At 41.3% G+C, this 18,808-nt stretch overlaps 1 protein-coding gene across 1 annotated transcript in view; it reads left to right on the plus strand.

Moving 5' to 3' along the window:
• Positions 1-18,808, plus strand: part of PM20D1 (peptidase M20 domain containing 1) — a 359,154-nt gene that overhangs the window by 78,352 nt on the left and 261,994 nt on the right. Inside the window, 1 exon segment of the mRNA XM_040337628.1 lies at positions 18,503-18,735. Coding sequence (XP_040193562.1) covers positions 18,503-18,735 — 233 coding nt within the window.

Consider the following 18,808-nt stretch of genomic DNA (forward strand, 5'->3'; position numbering starts at 1 on the left):
TGTGCTTGCCAATACTTGGTTTCAATAGATTTGCGTGCTTGTCATCTAAGTGTTTCCCATACACAAGATGGCCACGATAGATTCGATGGGTTTGCCCATCTTTAAAATGGCCGCTATTAACTTCCGCCTATTGGCCTATATAAAGGGGGTCCGTCTAGCCAATCCCCAGCCTCTGATGAAGTCACGTGACGTGACGCAACGCGTAAGGCCCTGTATAGACGTGACCGGAAGTGACGTGACGTTCCGTCCGCACATCTGTTACTCGCTGTTTCAAAGTTAGATTTTTTAGCTCATGTTGAGCATTTTACCTTTTGGACCTAATAAAAAACTGTTTGCCGAGAAATACTTCACCATCTGGAGCCCCCTTTTTCTTTCCCTCTTCTACATCTCATCGATGGTCTGTGTAAACTCCGAGTACAGAGCCTCCATTTTGGTGAAGCCCCGGACCATACACAGTGAGGGTGACGTGCTCCAGGCAAAAGGATAGAGGAGTGCACTGGCTCGTCCTGAGCAGAAGGAAAGTTTTAAGTCTCCACCTGAGCATCCAAACGCTGTTTATTTACATCAGGAAGGTAAGCGCTCCGTGAGCCCGGCTGCCGGTGGGATCGGATTTAAACATTTTTTGTTTTGGATACACAAGTGTATTGTTCATCACATTGGGACATTTATTGATTTTTTAAATATTTTTTTATTTTTATACACAGGACACTCTCCTTTTTTGTTTGTTTATCACTGTCACAGTGATTTGAGTGCTTTGATTTATTGCATACATTCACTCATTGGCTTATTCTCCTTCATTGGGGATCTTATTTATATCATCATTGCTTGCATACCCACCATTCACTTATTTTTGCGCTCATCATTTTAACGTTATTCAAGATACTGACAAGTGTTAATGCTCCCTCTGGTGAAAAATAGGGAGACTAAAAAATGTATTAATTATCACTTGCACATATAAAACCTCATCACATGTACATTTGACAGGGAGGGTGGTAATAATAAAAGGCAGGAAGATAAAAGGTTAAAACAAAATAAAATAATGATGACATAACAAGACTAAAACCGTTGTTTAAAAGGCACAGGGCGCTGGTAAAAATCATAGAACTAAGAGATCTTAAAATCTTAGAAATTGGAAATAAAACAATTAAGATCGAATTCTATGTTGTGACCATTGGGGGATAAAGTGCACAATTCATGAATCCACCGAGATTCAGTCTGGCTGATTTTTTGCACTTTGTTGTCCCCCCTCCAATGGGGTTTATACTTTTCAATGCCCCATACCTTCAGGGAAGAGGGATCTTTATTATGATGGCGCTCATAGTGGCGGGATAGGCTATGTTTTGGAAATCCATTGATTATATTTTGTGTGTGTTCACGCAATCTTTTCCACAGAGGCCTTTTTGTTCTTCCCACATATTGAATTTGACATGGGCACTCTAGGAGATATACCACTCCTTCTGTTCTACATGAAATAAAATCTTTGATTTTATACTCTTTCCCTGTAAAGCTTGATTTAAAAGTTTCTTTTTTCCTCTTACTTTCTTTAGTGCGTTTGCAAGTGAAACAAGTTTTACATGGATAGTAGCCTTTTTCGTTAAAAAAGGAAAAACTTTTCTTTTCAGGGGGATCCAGGACATTCTTTGCAATTAGATCTCTTAAGGTCGGGGCCCTCCTATATGTGAATAGAGGTCTCTCAGGAAGTACACTTGTCAAATGACGATCCCCCTTCACAATATGCCAGTACTTCCTGCAGATGGTTTCCACCTGTTTGTGTTGGACACTGTGATACATTTGCCTATATGTCTCAGTTTACTGCTCCCTGCTAGCCATATGGGTAGAGGTAGAAAGGAATTTCATGTGTGATTCATTCCTCTGACAGGTTATTGACGTGCTAATGTCCCCTCACTATTCTAAACGTTAATTGATCTATTGTGTTGTGTGAAGAAGATCTGTGTTTACCCTTAAAAGATGTGTATTGTATCATCAGGCTAAATGATTAGAGAAGTAGTATGTTAATTATTCTGATTGCTTCAGTGTATTAATTAACTCCACTGATGTCTTTATCTAAAGAAACGTGTCTGCATGATCGGCTCCGACTTGTCTCCTATAATCTGTATGGGAAACCCCACTGTGTGAGGGGGGGCGTTCCTAACAGGTTGTAACCACATATAAGCTGAGTTTTTGTGTCATTAAAGTGTCTTGTTCTAGCAGTAAGCTTGGCATGTGTGGCTTTCTGGGCGATTCCAGGGATATCCCTCCTCGTGGAATATTGGGGTGATTTTCGTTATGGGAAGAAGGGAACGTTGACGGGGATATCATACTGATACCGTCACAGACACTATAATCCATTATTAGGGGTACCCCCCCCCAGCAAAGGTATTATTTCTTGAAGAGTCCTGGATAAGAGAATTCCGATCTAAGGCCATCACATCCTGTATTTTCTTATCAATAAAATCCTGGTGGTACCCCTTTTCTACAAACCGCTTCCCAATAAAATCTACCTGTTTTAAAAAAATATCATCCTTAGTACAGTTTCTCCTCAGTCTTAAAAGCTGCCCTTTCGGTATGTTTTCCAACCAAGGTGAATGATGGCAGCTGTCTAGAGGTAGATAGTTGTTTCTATCCACAGTTTTAAAATGGGTCTGCGTTATCAGTTTGGTTCCTTCTTTGATAATTTCAAGGTCTAAGAAATACTAGAATTAAAAAACAATATGGAAGGTAGTAAGGAATTACCAGAGTTCATAGCTTTATCCAAACAATTGCAGCGTGATATGGAACAGAAAGATAAGGAGACTGTTGCCAGAAAAAAGAGAAAATATCAGCGTGATATGAAGGATTATGAGGACGATCTAGTGTTCAAATGGCAAAATAAAATAGAAGAATCTGGGACCAATTCCAATAGAAGTACGTCCGAACCAGAACAAAACGCCATTAATGTGGGAGCAACTATGCAGAATGGGGATACTGGGGTGGCCCAACAAGGGAGAAATACACCTAATCAAAAACCAAAGAAAAATGGATGGAAACCCTTTTGGAAAAATAACTGGCCCAATCAAAATTCTCACAATGCACCTGCCCCCCCGTTCTTTCAAAATATAAATAGGGGAAGATCTCGGACCCCCCCGTGGAGGAATCAGACTTACCAAAATGGAAACGGTAACCATGAAAACTAAAGGCGGGACGACTACTATTATCAATCAGAAGGTAGGAGAGATTATGATATGTACAATGTCCCGGTGTACAATCACTATAATCACTTGAGAGGTGATGATGGTAGGGGAGGGAGAACCCCGAGACATCATAATAACGCTAGGACTTTTAATCAGCACGTTCCATATGGAAGAGATACTAGAAATGGCTCACCAAGACATTTTTTAGAACAGACGCGTCAAGAATCCCCGAGGCGTTATCAGGAGTATGGGGTACAGAGGCCGAGGCATTCAAGTCCAGAACACAGAACATGGGAGATGAAGACTTATGGCCCCAGGAACCAGGAACCGCAAAGGAATCGGGACAAGGAAAGGAGGAAAACAAGATCACCAGGAAGGAACCAAGACACTCGGTTTGAAGAAACTAAGATCGAGGAGAGGATGCAGGGCGGGAAGCAAGAAACAGAAGAAAAAGAGAATAATGGAAGAAGGTGTGATTAACATTAGTGGAGTAGAACTTACAAAGCAGGAACAGAAGGTATTGGATAAAGGACTAAAATTTGCCCCAAAGAAAAACTTCAACAAATTCGATGCTTATGTTGACATCAACAAATTTGAAAAACCCCCAGGAAGACCTATCGTCAACGGTATAAACTCTGTAGGAGCGAGAATCGGTGAATACATTGACTGGTTTCTCCAACCCCTAGTAAAGAAGACTGAATCTTATCTACGTGATACAAAACCTCTGATACAATTGTTGGACACCCTTGTATTGGATGGTGACTCGGTGTACATGGATACAGCCGATGTCTCATCCTTATACACTATTATTGATCACAAGGAAGCTGTTCAGGCAACTAGTTGGGGACTAAATGGTCTAAGTGACCTCAAGGATACGCAAAAGAGGTTCATCACACACTGCCTGGAATATAGCTTGGACCACAATTATTTTTGGTATCAGAATGACTATTTTAAACAAGTATGTAGTATTGCTATGGGCGCTAAATATGCACCCAGTGTGGCAAATTTGTACATGGCAGAGTGGGAGCAGGAAGTCCTATATAATAGAAAACCAAAAGAATTGCTTTTATATAAACGTTTTATCGATGACATTTTAATTATTTGGTCGGGGGACAGGGAAAAGTTGATGGACTTTGGCTTTTATCTGAACACAAATGATAAGAACATTGTACTCTCCTGGGAGATCAGTGAAGAAAAAATTAATTTCTTAGACCTTGAAATTATCAAAGAAGGAACCAAACTGATAACGCAGACCCATTTTAAAACTGTGGATAGAAACAGCTATCTACCTCTAGACAGCTGCCATCATTCACCTTGGTTGGAAAACATACCGAAAGGGCAGCTTTTAAGACTGAGGAGAAACTGTACTAAGGATGATATTTTTTTAAAACAGGCAGATTTTATTGGGAAGCGGTTTGTAGAAAAGGGGTACCACCAGGATTTTATTGATAAGAAAATACAGGATGTGATGGCCTTAGATCGGAATTCTCTTATCCAGGACTCTTCAAGAAATAATACCTTTGCTGGGGGGGTACCCCTAATAATGGATTATAGTGTCCAACACAAACAGGTGGAAACCATCTGCAGGAAGTACTGGCATATTGTGAAGGGGGATCGTCATTTGACAAGTGTACTTCCTGAGAGACCTCTATTCACATATAGGAGGGCCCCGACCTTAAGAGATCTAATTGCAAAGAATGTCCTGGATCCCCCTGAAAAGAAAAGTTTTTCCTTTTTTAACGAAAAAGGCTACTATCCATGTAAAACTTGTTTCACTTGCAAACGAGAGTATAAAATCAAAGATTTTATTTCATGTAGAACAGAAGGAGTGGTATATCTCCTAGAGTGCCCATGTCAAATTCAATATGTGGGAAGAACAAAAAGGCCTCTGTGGAAAAGATTGCGTGAACACACACAAAATATAATCAATGGATTTCCAAAACATAGCCTATCCCGCCACTATGAGCATAATAAAGATCCCTCTTCCCTGAAGGTATGGGGCATTGAAAAGTATAAACCCCATTGGAAGGGGGGCAACAAAGTGCAAAAAATCAGCCAGGCTGAATCTCGGTGGATTCATGAATTGTGCACTTTATCCCCCAATGGTCACAACATAGAATTCGATCTTAATTGTTTTATTTCCAATTTCTAAGATTTTAAGATCTCTTAGTTCTATGATTTTTACCAGTGCCCTGTGCCTTTTAAACAAAGGTTTTAGTCTTGTTATGTCATCATTATTTTATTTCGTTTTAACCTTTTATCTTCCTGCCTTTTATTATTACCACCCTCCCTGTCAAATGTACATGTGATGAGGTTTTATATGTGCAAGTGATAATTAATACATTTTTTAGTCTCCCTATTTTTCACCAGAGGGAGCATTAACACTTGTCAGTATCTTATTGAGTGGTATAGGCTTCATAGCTTTCTATATATACCTTCAGTTCCTTTTATATCCACTTGAGGGAGTTCTACTACCTTTTGGTGTAATTCATTATTCTCCCATTAGTATGATCAATATGCCCTCCAGCCACTAGAGGGACTCACTTCGTGATCACATAGGAATCTTAATGTTTTTAATATATGTAATAATGTAATTTTAATACCATAATGAAATTCAATGGATGCCATAGGATTGTGGATCGTTTTTAATTTTATATGCTGTTGTATTGATTGCTGGAACGGATGTGCCGAGAAGCGCGCCTCCGCAGCCCTATTTAAGTCACCGCTCACCCACGACACTTCCATACCTATGATTAAGTAGCGTTGTACTGCTACGCAACGTGTCAGGTGACCGGGAAGTGCCGCTGGTGACGTCATCTCCGCTCGCGACCGAGAGCGGAGATCTGCTGCCCATCTTTTAACATTCGCTGGAACAATCTGCATGCTGTTCACAGCCTACTGTAAATGTGAGTGCTACTATTTCATTTATTAAACCTAATTTGATATACTGCACTATGGAGCCTGCCTTCTATTTTTATTGAGAGAGATCTGGATGTAACGGAGGTCTGGAGGATCGGAGCAAATAGAGCTTTCCTGGACTCAGAGTGTGTGCTGCTGGGCTTCATCCATAGATTAACAGGCTTACTTGACCTGTTCTGAGGTGAGAGGCTAGTATTTCCTATCTTGTACCTGCACAGCTACACTGGAGGATAGTGCGGTGATTGCAGCAACTTTCTACACCTTTGGGAAACTGGAAATAAGCACCTTAATAAATTTACTCTTTACACATTATTCATTGCACGTTTGGAATATTTTTCATCAAGTTTTGGAATTTACTTTGAACACTTCACCTTATTTGAACTATTTATTTATTGATTTTTGCTCTTAAGTGTTTATTCACTTCGAACACTTTATCAATTTGAACTATTCATTTATTCATTCATTCATTTTTTCCATATTTATTGATAAAATGCTTGAATATTATACATTTATTTATTCATGTTCATTTTGCACATAATTTTTCGGAGCACATTGGTTTCAATTTTTATCTCGAAACACAGAGGAGTTGTTTTGATTTTTTTAGGTCATCACTATTCACTTTTTTCACCAATTTTTGTATGTTCTTGGTGACAGCACTGGAGTCTATTGGGATTATAATTGAGTTCCACCCATTCAATGATTTTAATAAATTCATTGTAGCTTTTATTATACCCATTATCACCACTGTTCCTACCCTTTACACCCTAGCTGTGGATGTTATGAAGGGCTTTCAAGAGTGGAACACGCTTATATTGTATATTGATTAGTATTTACACGTTGCTGTGCGTCGTTAATTGCACTTTATTATTGCAACTCCCCACTAGCAAGCGCCATTACACTCCCCGTTTTACATCTGTCATTTGGTGCGTGAGCACCGTTTTAGTAGTGGCTGCTGCTATATTAATATTTTATTAATTGTAATTTATATAGTTTAGTTGCCCATGGTTAGTTTGGTTTTGCGCATTAGTTCCCCCCTGTATACAATAGGAGTCCCTGCTGTCTAGTTCCCCTTCCCAATTTGACTGTAGTATTGAAAATATATTAATTGCTCTTCTTTTTTGATCTGGGCATTGTCTGCCGGGCATGAAGCCCACTTGGTACTTATGAATGTAGGTATTGATGTTAAAAGATGCCAAACGATTGGCCATTATTTTTGTCATTTTTATATAATTATTTATTAGGGAAATAGGGCGATGGTTATTAACTTCTTTAGGGTTTTTGTCTGGTTTAGGGATAACCGTGATATATGCTGTGTTAAGGTGCGTGTCCATGGGGACTCCCTGTGTTTTAGCATTAAAAAAAATTGTCAAATAGGGTGCTAAGATGTTTACAAAGGCCTTATAATAGGGGATAGATAATTCGTTAGGGCCCGGAGCTGACCCTTTTTTAAGGCCTCTAACAACCTCCCTAACCTCCTCCACCGTAAAAGCAGATTCAAGTAAATTTTTGTGTGTGATGTTTAAAGTTGGAATGGGGAGGTCATCCAAGTACCTAGCTATTATGTTTTTGTCAGACTGAGAAGGAGAATTATAGAGGTTAGAGTAGAAATCATGGAATGCCTCTAGGATTTTGACCAGATTGACTGTAGGTGGTTGACCCGATATACTGATTTTAGGCATAGTAGGAGTTCTGATTCTGGGAAAGAGTTTTGCAGCGAGTAAAGATCCCATTTTATTTGCGTGTGTATAGAATTTATTACCGCTCCATTGAACAGCCTTTTCTTCTTTTGTAGTGAGAGCAAGATTAATATCCAGTCTGGCTCTATCTATCAGGGCTAAGGGAACCTTGGTGGGATCCATTTTATGACTAGGTCGTAGGGCTGCATATTCCGTTTCCAAGCGCTCTGTCAGCCCTAAAATCCCATTTGGTTTGGGTAGAAATTTGGATAATTTTACCTCAAATGTAAGCTTTATGGGCAGCCCAAAGCACTTCCATTGAGATATCACCTGTGTCAATGAGAGAAAAATATTCCTTGAGTGTCTTATTTATTGTTTCAATTGAAGCTAGACTTGATAGAATGGACTCTTTGAGTTTCCATTGACCCTGTTTCCTACCTAGAATGTTGGAACAGATAGATATCATTACTATTGAGTGATCTGAGAGGGCGGTGTCTTTGTGTCCACTAACTGTAACGGAATGACCCGTGACACCCAGAGACTTTTGAAGGATGGGGGTACTCCTGTGCCAGCGTCACTAATGACTCTTGGGTCTAGGGTCATCCTGTGCCCCTTTTGGGCATAGGGTGACTGATAAATGATAATTCATGTTTTGCAGGATATCTTGGAATATTACAAGTTGTTAAAGTCTGACTCCAAATGGAGTGTTTTCATTCAATGGGGGGACACATGCTTTTGAGATGTTAATTGCGTCTGATCCTAGACATTCCATTGTGAGATGCTAATTAAGTCTGTAAAGGTCAGATGTCTTACTTTTAGGTGTCAATTCAGCCTGGCTCCTAAGACCTCTCATTATGTATGCTAATAACACTGTTTGGTGTGAAAAGTATAAGATGTGGAATGTACTTGTCAACTGTAGTAATTAGGTCATGTTAATTATGTCAAAACGTCTGACATAGGAATGTGTATTATGCAGGTGAATCACTTATTGTCGGAGACGGAACTTCTGGGGGATAATTAACTCCTCTGAATGTCATTATCTAAAAGAATGTGATTGAAGCCCCATTGTGTGATGTGTCGGTGGAGTGTGTCTTTGTTCCTTTGATTACTGTAACATGCCTGTACGAGAGCTAACCATTAAAGCATTGGTTCATTAATTTGACTCAGAACACAGAGCGTATGTCTCGTCTTTCTGAGGGAATTTTTATGGATCGTGTCTGCTGGCTTGTTGGACTGTCGGATAAGCTGTCGTGGGTTGATGGAAGGGCATATTGTAAACGGTGGTGACTGTTACACGAACTATAAAAGGCAGTAAGGGTATAGGAGTAAGAATATGGTCTATTCTAGCATAAGTGTTGTGAGGATGTGTGGCTTTCTTTGGTTGGACGAGTCATTTGGTCTTTGGGGGTTTGGATTTGTCAAAGCCTGATCGAATGCTGTGTTTGAATCTCCCCCAAAAATGACTGCCTACTAACATAGGGCTTAGGCCCCGTACACACGACCAAACATGTCTGCTGAAACTGGTCCGCGGGCCAGTTTCAGCAGACATGTTCAGTCGTGTGTAGGCCCGAGCGGACAGGATTCGAGCAAACATTTGCCCGCCGGGCCTTTTCCCAGCGGACAAATATTCCTGGACTTGTTTTAAAACAGCCCGCTGGAATCCTGTCCGCTCGGACATGTTCGGTCGTCTGTACAGACCTACCGTACATGTCTGAGTGCCCGCCATCCCTCGCATGCGTCGAATGACTTTGACGCATGCGTGGAAGCATTGAACTGGCATGGCCGCCCACGTCGCCGCGTCATCGTCGCGGCGACGGCGCGGACACGCTCCGCGTATTGTTAACGCGCGGATTTCTGTACGATGGTTAGTACAGCCATCGTACAGAAATCCCCGGGCAGACATGTACGGTGAAAACGGTCCGGCGGACCGGTTTCATCGTACATGTTTGCCCGTGTGTACGCGGCCTGAGAGTGTTCATCATGGTCCTAAAAAAAAGGCAGCTTGACCTCTGTTAGGGGCATAATAGGAAATTATGGAATATAGGTGTCCTTCTATTGTGCCTTGTATTAATAAAATTCTCCCTTCGAGATTGATATGTTCAAAGGATTTTTCAAATTTGCAGGACTTTGAAAAAATAATGGCTACCCCCTTGGTTTTATTTTCTGTATTAGCTAGGTGAAATTGGGGGATATATGGGTGTAAGTATTTTGGACTATACCGTATAGGAAAGTGTTTCTCTTGGAGTAAAAGGACATCTAATTTAAGTGATTTGTAATAGTCCAAAAAATAGTCCAAACATTTTCTTTGATTGGGGAACTCAAACCTTGGACATTGTGGGAGACTATTTTAAGATAGGTTTGTGAGCTAGCCATGAGGGCCAGGGGAGGCGTACCCGCTTTCAATGTCCCCACTCACCCCTAGTAGTCTTCTGTATTTGAAAGTCCATGTATTATAGTAATAGCATTCAGTGAATCATAAAGTATTTTCCAAACAGGAACATTAAATCATTAACAGTCTCTATGTCTATCTCAGTGAGATGAATCTGCAGCACTTACACATCCTGTGTTCTCTTAGCAGGAATTCATTGTTCTATCTCTTTCCACATGTCTATCACCCACTTACCCACAAAACCCCTTGCAATCCTCTGCTCTTCTTGATTACTTCATCCTTGGTGAGAGAGAGCACATAGCAACCATATTGGGAAAAGGGCAAAAAAAACCACTCAATGCTCCAACAGGTTATAGGCATGAACCAGGCAAGTATACCCAAAAATGAGAAGCTCACCATAGTGTAAATCTGATAAACATTCAATTTATTTGGTATAAGTTACTTACATGGGAAGCATAAAGAAAAGCCTTATGTAAAAATAAGTTATACATACCTGCTCTATGTAATGGTTTTGCACAGAGCAGCCATGATTATCCACTTCTGGGGCCCCCCACTGGCAATTCTGGCTCCTCCTGCCTTCAAAGTGCCCTTATAGCAAGCTGCAAAGTATAGTATAGAGTGCCCCTATAGAAAGGTAAAAAAAAAAAAATCTTACCAGGATGTCATCGCACCTGCCGTTCTTGGAATAAGTGGCATGGACATATACAGCCTGGCTTTTTATACCCTTTATTTATTAAACCAAACTGCTTTTATTGATTTACACTATGTGGCGTTTCTTTCTCTCTCTCTCTCTCTCTCTATCTATCTATCTATCTCTATCTATCTATCTATCTATCTATCTATATTAGGGGTGCAACGGATCAAAAAACTCACGGATCGGATCGATCCTCGGATCAGGAGTCACGGATCGGATCATTTTCGGATCAGCAAAAAAAAAAAAAATCTTGTTACACCCACCAGAGTTTTATATTTCATAGTTATTTTCAACACAAAATGGAGTTTATATGCTTAAATACAGTGTTTGGAAATCCGACGGACTGTTTACATGTTACATTTTAAAAGCAGCAGCAAACCTGCTGACCTCACATGCTTGCTAATGTGACAGAACACCTCTGATTTCACATTTAACTAAATGTGAAATCAGAGGTGTTCTGTCACATTATTAAGCATGTAAGGTTTGCTGCTGCTTTTAAAACTAAACAGTCTGTTGGTTTTTTAAACACTGTATTTATGCACATAAGCTCAGTTTTGTGTTGAAAAGAACTATAAAAAATATATGATTGGACACACACAGCAGGGCTTCACCTGTCAGTGATTATTGTGGGGTATGATGGTGTCCCCATAGTGTGTGTGTGTGTGTGTGTGTGTGATGACAGGGGACACAGTGTGGAGGGGAGGAATGTGTCATATACTCGCAATGTATGTGTTCTGCTCTCGTCCTCGTCCAGTGCTGGTGATGCCGAAGAGCATCCTCCCCCGTCCCCCCGTCCAGGAATACAATAACAAACACTCGGCCTCCCCCTCCTCCTCCCCCCCCCCCGGGCTCCGCAGCGCTCCTTCTCCCTTCACACATGGCTCCGGCCAAAACACTAACACACGCTGCCTGCTTGTAACGCGCCCGCTGATTGGTTTGGAGGCAGGGCAACTCTGGGTCGTCGCTTCTGTTCTGCATCCTGATTGGCCGAGTGCTAGCGCCTCCTCCTTTCTTGTCAGTCAGTGTACTGCAGTGAGAGGAGGCTGAGGGAGCTTGCAATGTACGGATCATACGGATCACATGTGTACCGATCCGAATAGGTTGATCCGTGCGGATCACGGATCAATGACGATCCGTTGCACCCCTAATCTATATATATATATATATATATATATATATATATATATTAAGATATTTACTTTCTGAGGTACCTTAGGAGATTCTGGGGAAGTGATGCTGATCCACAATTGCTTATGAAAGGATCTAGAAGTCCCAAAAGCTCAAATGATTTCAATCATATCTCTTGATTGAACAGAGTGAAAATGGATGTGGACTTTCACAACTTATTTAGGTTTCTTTTATTCATATATGAATTGATGAGACATTGCATCACTTTAGTGACAAATTATTAATCTATGGTACATTTGGATTCTATTGTATTGTGTTAACCATATATTTATATGAAATATTTGCACATGCCATATTTTGATAGCAGTAGTAAAGCCGCTACTAAATATAATTTTCCAGAGATTCAGGGCTGAGCAAAAACCAATAACCCCATTTAGTCCTGTTAATTTATACAGGTAGTCAACTAGGGGGGCCCTCTAGCCATGCCAGGGCCATCTGCCACAAGATGATGATACCCTTAGGAGTTAGTTATTTCAGGGAGTCTAAAAGAGGGAATTGGCCACATATACTACTGGAAAGGTAAAAAACTTGTTGCTAATGTAGGATAACAAAGAGGGTGTGCAAAAACAGATCTATGCTTCAGAAGAAATTATAGGAGTCTGCATAACATGAATAAGTACTATCCTCAGGGTAACTTGGGATCATACAAGTTTTTCCATTTTAGAAAAGAAACATTTGCTTTACCAGTCCTTTGCATTCCATCTATACTGTAGGTACATCAGGGATTGCTCTGAAATCAACCAAACTAATTTTATCTAATGACAGTGCAGTAGACATTGGGGGTTATTTACAAAAGGCAAATCCACTTTGCACAACCAGTGCACTTGGAAGTACAGTTGCTGTAGATCTGAGGGGAAGCTCTGCTGATTTTATCCTCCAATCATGTGCAAGCAAAAATGCTGTTTCTTTTTTCCTTATATGTCCCCCTCAGATCTACAGCGACTGCGCTTCCAAGAGCACTTGTAGTGCGAAGTGGATTTGCCTTTAGTAAATAACCCCCATTGCTCGGTCCTGCACAGTAACATTAAAAGGCAAAATAACATACACATTTATTATAGTGGCCCCCTACTTTAACATTCAAGACTAGATATCAGCCATCTGGATCCGTTTTCTAAATACAATATCTCATTGGGTCAGAATTTGGAGACAGAACTAAAATGTTCCTGGAATGTGATGTAAGGGACACGGCCCACCGCATGTAGGGTTGCCACCTTTTCGTCAAGCCAAACCCGAACACATTAGCAGCGCATGCCAATATTTTTTTTGTAGTACATTAAATTTATTACCTCTGTACAAAGCAATGTACAGCAATTTTTTTTATGTAGTATACACTGTACATATATTTTTGTGATTAAATAACATTTCTAATCATATGAAGTTAATAACAAGAGTGACACTTTACATCAGATTCAACAGAGTTCTCCTTTAGATCTGAATCTGCAGAGTTCCCCTTTTATATCTGAATGCACAGGTTTGTTCCCCTTTACATCTGATTCTGCAGGAGAGGAGTGCAGAGGGTAAGATGGGGCAGTATGTACAGGAGAGCAGTGCGGAGGGGATAATGGGTGCAGTACGTACAGGAGAGCAGTGCGGAGGGGATAATGGGTGCAGTATGTATGGGAGAGGAGTGCGGAGGGGATGATGGGTGCAGTATGTACAGGAGAGGAGTGCTGAGGGGATGATGGGTGCAGTATGTATGGGAGAGGAGTGCGGAGGGGATGATGGGTGCAGTATGTAGGGGAGAGGATATGGAGGGGATGATGGGTGCAGTATGTATGGGAGAGGAGTGCGGAGGGGATGATGGTTGCAGTATGTAGGGGAGAGGATATGGAGGGGATGATGGGTGCAGTATGTATGGGAGAGGAGTGCAGAGGTTATGGTGGTGGCAAAATGAGATGTCTATAGGGTTACCAGGGAGCAATGTTGGGAAGATGAGGGAAGGAAAGTGACCATGGAATGATGTCCCTCAGCTGGGGAGGGGGTAGGAAGCAGCTTGGAGTGATGTCTGTATGAAGTTGTCAGGGGGTGACGTAAGCTGGGGGGGAGGGCTGGCAGGGGGGGCAGGGTGGAAATCTCCCCCCGGGCTGGTGACACTATGCACAGCCACCGGCCGCCACTACCAAATGCTGTTTTTGCAGAGCAGGAATATGCCTGCTGGAGCTCTGTTGACACAGGTCACTGCCGCTGCTCACCTCCCACTGTGCAGTCGTGCCTGTGTCAGCTCCGAGGTAGATGGCTGCAGAGCTGAGCTATGTCTCGTCTCGCACATAGCTCAGCCTCAGCGCACACCAGCGCTGACATCCCCTTCTCTCTCTGCACAGACACTAGGAGAGATAGAGCTCATCTGCTCCTCCTCTTTCTGAGTCTGCCCTGCCCACACCCCCCTGGGCATGTGTGGGCACTGGACAGGAAGTTTGAACCCAAAAAAGCATCAGACAGCCTGCCTGCGCCTCAGCCTCCATCCTGGTAAGCTCACCTTCTCTAGTCTCTCTGTGGACTTTGTTAAAGGGGAGAGGGGCAGGCTTTGGTGAGCAGAGATCCTCTTTACACAAGAGTCCACAGCATGCACCCTTTAATCAAGTTTCCCAGAACACCCCTTACATTAGATCTGATCTATATGGGGTCTGTGCGGACTCTGATGTAAGGGGAGGCTCTGTGTGGACTCTGATGTAAGGGGAGGCTCTTTGTGGACTCTGATGTAAGGGGGGCCTCTGTGCGGACTCTGATGTAAGGGGGGCCCTCTGTGCGGACTCTGATGTAAGGGGGGCCCTCTGTGCGGACTCTGATGTAAGGGGGGCCCTCTGTGCGGACTCTGATGTAAGGGGGGCCCTCTGTGCAGACTCTGATGTAAGGGGGGCCCTCTGTGCGGACTCTGATGTAAGGGGGGCCCTCTGTGCGGACTCTTGTGATCATGAAAAATCTTAGACTGTTTTCCTCGATCCATCACTTTTCCACGCTCTATGGGCCACTTGACTGGACTTGCCCCCCAGGCCTAAGGCTGCCAGCCCCCCCTGCTGGGGGGAGTTGGGGGCTGAGAAGTGGTCAGATAGTGATGTATATAATAAAAAAAGCTCTTGTGCTCATCCACTAAAAACATATGCAACAATAAATCATATAACAGTACTACTTGATGGAAACAAATCTGTTATGAAATGCAAGTACAGATCTATGTAATCCTAGCACTCTGTATACCCAGATAATGTGAAGGTAATGTATGACCATTCATATAACCCTGTGGTATGCAAGCTCTGAGTCTGTACAATCAGAAGTGTGAACTCACCACATATATACAGGGTTACATGAATGGTTATTAATGACTTCACATTATCTAGTCTGAACAATTGGGGGATGTTTGCACAGACAGACATGTGTGCTGCTTAGTAGTTATCCGTCAAGCTAAAGTGAGCTCAGCCTCCCAATTCTGTCAGCACACCGCACTGGTGATTGGAGGGGGGAGGTTGAGTCCGATACCAGAGACTGTGCAGGAGACAGGGGGGGGGGGGTGGAGAGACTGAAAGAAACTTTGGATTTCAGCTAGACATGTGCACTGCTGAAAAATTCGTTTTTTTTTTCGTTTGTTATTTTCGGAAATTCTGGGAAATTCGAAAAATTTGTTGTTTCACTCTTTTTATATCTTTTTTTCGGAAATTTGAAAAAAAAAAATTCAGTTTTTTATTCGTTTTTTGGCTTTTTTCGTAAATTCGGGAAATTCAAAATTCGAAAATTCGGAATTCCGAATATTCAGATTTCCGAAAAAGCAAATAAAACGAAAAAAACAAAAACAAATAGATATTCGAACTTTAGATTATTCAATTTTTCGAATTTCTAATTTTCCAAAAAAAATTAAGTTTTGAATTTGAAAATGAAAAAAAAATTTTTTTTTAATTTTTTCATTTTCGAATTTTAAAATTATTTAATTTTCGAATTATTTAATTTTCGAATTATTTAATTTTCGAATTATTTAATTTTCGAATTATTTAATTTTCGAATTATTTAATTTTCGAAATTGCGAATTTTCGAATTAAAAATGTTTTTAATTTGAAAATTCTAAATTTTGAAAAATTCTAAATTTTGAAAAATTCTAAATTTTGAATAATTCTAAAAAATAAATAATTTCGAAAATTTGTTTTCGTTTCATTCATTTTTTTGAAAATTCTAAATCTAAAATTCTAAAAAAAAATAGTATTTCCGAAATTCCGATTATTTTTTTTTTTTGAATCTTCGAATTTTTCAATTTTCTATTTTTTTTATTTTCGTATTTCGGAAGTTTAGATTTTCGAATTTTAGATTTTCGAATTTTGCAATTTCGAAAATTCGGAATTTCAAAAATTTGAAATTCCGAAAATTTTAATTTTCGCATTTTGATTTTTCGATTTTTTTTCTCAAATGTTCGAATTTTCGAAAATCCAAATTTCCAAAAATCCGAATTTCTGAAATTCGAAAATTTGGAAATTAAAAAAATTCAGAAATTGAAAACTTCGGAAATACGAAAATTTCTCAAAATTCGTTAAACGAATTAGAAACTAAACAAATTGCACACAACGCAGGCACGGTGTTAAAAGCAATGCTGCTGCTGTCTCAGTGACAGGTGTGCTGCTGCTGCCAAAATGGTCTTTCCCTGTTCTGGGCTGAATCATGTGCCCGGGTTACAGGCAGTACAAAACCCGGGCACATGATTCAAGACCCATACTGTCTGGGGGAATCCCAGACAGGTGGCAACCCTAGCCGCATGGCTTCTAAAAGGGGACTTACAGGTACGTCCATTTGCCCACCGCTGCCATTCTGCGTATATCAGCATGCAGCGTTTGGCAAGTGGTTAAGAAGAAAGGCGACACCATCAGACTTTTCGTGGTATCCTTTCCATAAACTAATTAATAATTATCCAGCTTAGCCTTATAGCTCCGGACATACTTGGCAGTGGGACTGCAGGATATTTGGGATAGGGAGCACTAGGTCTTCAACTTAATTTACCTGTTCCTATGTTATCGTCGTCTGGTCCCCCAGCTTCTGCACGTCATGTTGTAGAAGTAATAGTTTCACTTGGATATTGGGGATTATTTACTGTAGATCCCAGGGGGCCATGCAAGGAAAATAAAAAATAGCATTTTAGCTCGCAAATGATTGGATGATAAAATCAGCAGAGCTTCCCCTCATTTCAGATTTACAGCGACTGCACTTCCAAGTGCACTTTCAGTGCAATTTTCACTTGTAGTTTTGTACTTGTAGTGCAAAGTGGATTTGCCTTTCGTAAATAAACCCCATTGTCAGACTAGGTGGTTAGAAAGGTCTCACAATCTTGGATGACCTCTGAGTTGTAAAATAGGCTCTGTGCAGGTGGCTGGTGCCCTAGAGGGCTGGTCGGTTGCTGGTATGTTATCTCTGGTTTGTCTGCATTAGGAAGGCGTCTGGCCTGGCAGAACTGGATTGCTTACCTGACCAGATCAAGCTTGACCCATAAAAAAACAAACTCCTATGCCCAGGCCCTGTGTCCCGGCATCTTGGGTTTATTGATAGTGGGAAAGCTTTTAAACTACCAAGTTCAACTTCCCATGTTTGATTTTTACCATGCTGCCAGTATCTGGTGGAACTAGGATGTTGGCGCAGCAAACCACATCAACAGAAGGTAAGTTAAAGGGGAGGTTCACCCTAAAAACGACTTTCCCTTATTACACTGCCCCCCCACATTACAATACGATTATGCCTATTACTTTTTTTTGATGCTGTACATACCTTCGTACAGCTATTCACCCGTGGATTCCGGGTTGCGAGTCCCGCGGGAGTGGGCGTTCCTAACATGGTGGTGATTGACGTTTTGACAAAAAAACTAGCCCCTCCGTCGCGTAAGCCGCGTCACGATTGGCGAGTCGGCGCTATACTGCGCCTGCGCATCGGCGTTCGGCTCCTTTCGCCAATCGTGACGCGGCTTACGCGACGGGGGGAGCTAGTTTTTTGTCAAAACGTCAATCACCACCATGTTAGGAACGCCCACTCCCGCGGGACTCGCAACCCGGAATCCACGGGTGAATAGCTGTACGAAGGTATGTACAGCATCAAAAAAAAGTAATCGGCATAATCGTATTGTAATGTGGGTGGGGGCAGTGTAATAAGGGAAAGTCTTTTTTAGGGTGAACCTCCCCTTTAAGAGGCAGGATGACTGTCAAGATGTAGAGTGAATGGCAGAGCTGTTCAGTTTATCATCATGCAATGCTCCAAACACATTCAAACCTTAGTAGCTGTGGAAGGAAAGAACGCACACCTAAAACCGCAATAAAATGGCACACTACTTTCATTTTTTGAATAAATATAGATTAAGAAGGGAAGAAAACGTGTTATTTTTTGGTGGAAAAGCCAAAACTCAAGGCTGGGTAGGAAGTGTGGGACAGCAGTAGTCACATGTTTTGCAGTCACTATATCACAGCTAATTGTTTTTCTTTTGACCAACTTGATGTTTTGTTTTCCAATTTAGTTTTTCCTCGGGTGTTCTCTTCAAGTTTTATTCAACATGAGGTTGTGGCACAATACAGTCACCTGTTCACAGTCCGAGGCTTAGATCAAGGTTTGATGCCATACATGATCCTTGCCCACTTGGATGTTGTTCCAGCCACAGATGAGGGCTGGAAGTTTCCACCATTCTCTGGAGAGGAGCACAGCGGATATATTTATGGAAGAGGAGCATTGGATGACAAAAGCTGCGTGATTGTGAGTGAAACAAAATCTGAAATGTTATTATTCTACAGGATTTATATAGCACCAGCAGTGCAATTGCAATGCT

This window comes from Rana temporaria, chromosome 2 (assembly GCF_905171775.1).
Source record: "Rana temporaria chromosome 2, aRanTem1.1, whole genome shotgun sequence".
Taxonomy (NCBI): domain Eukaryota; kingdom Metazoa; phylum Chordata; class Amphibia; order Anura; family Ranidae; genus Rana; species Rana temporaria.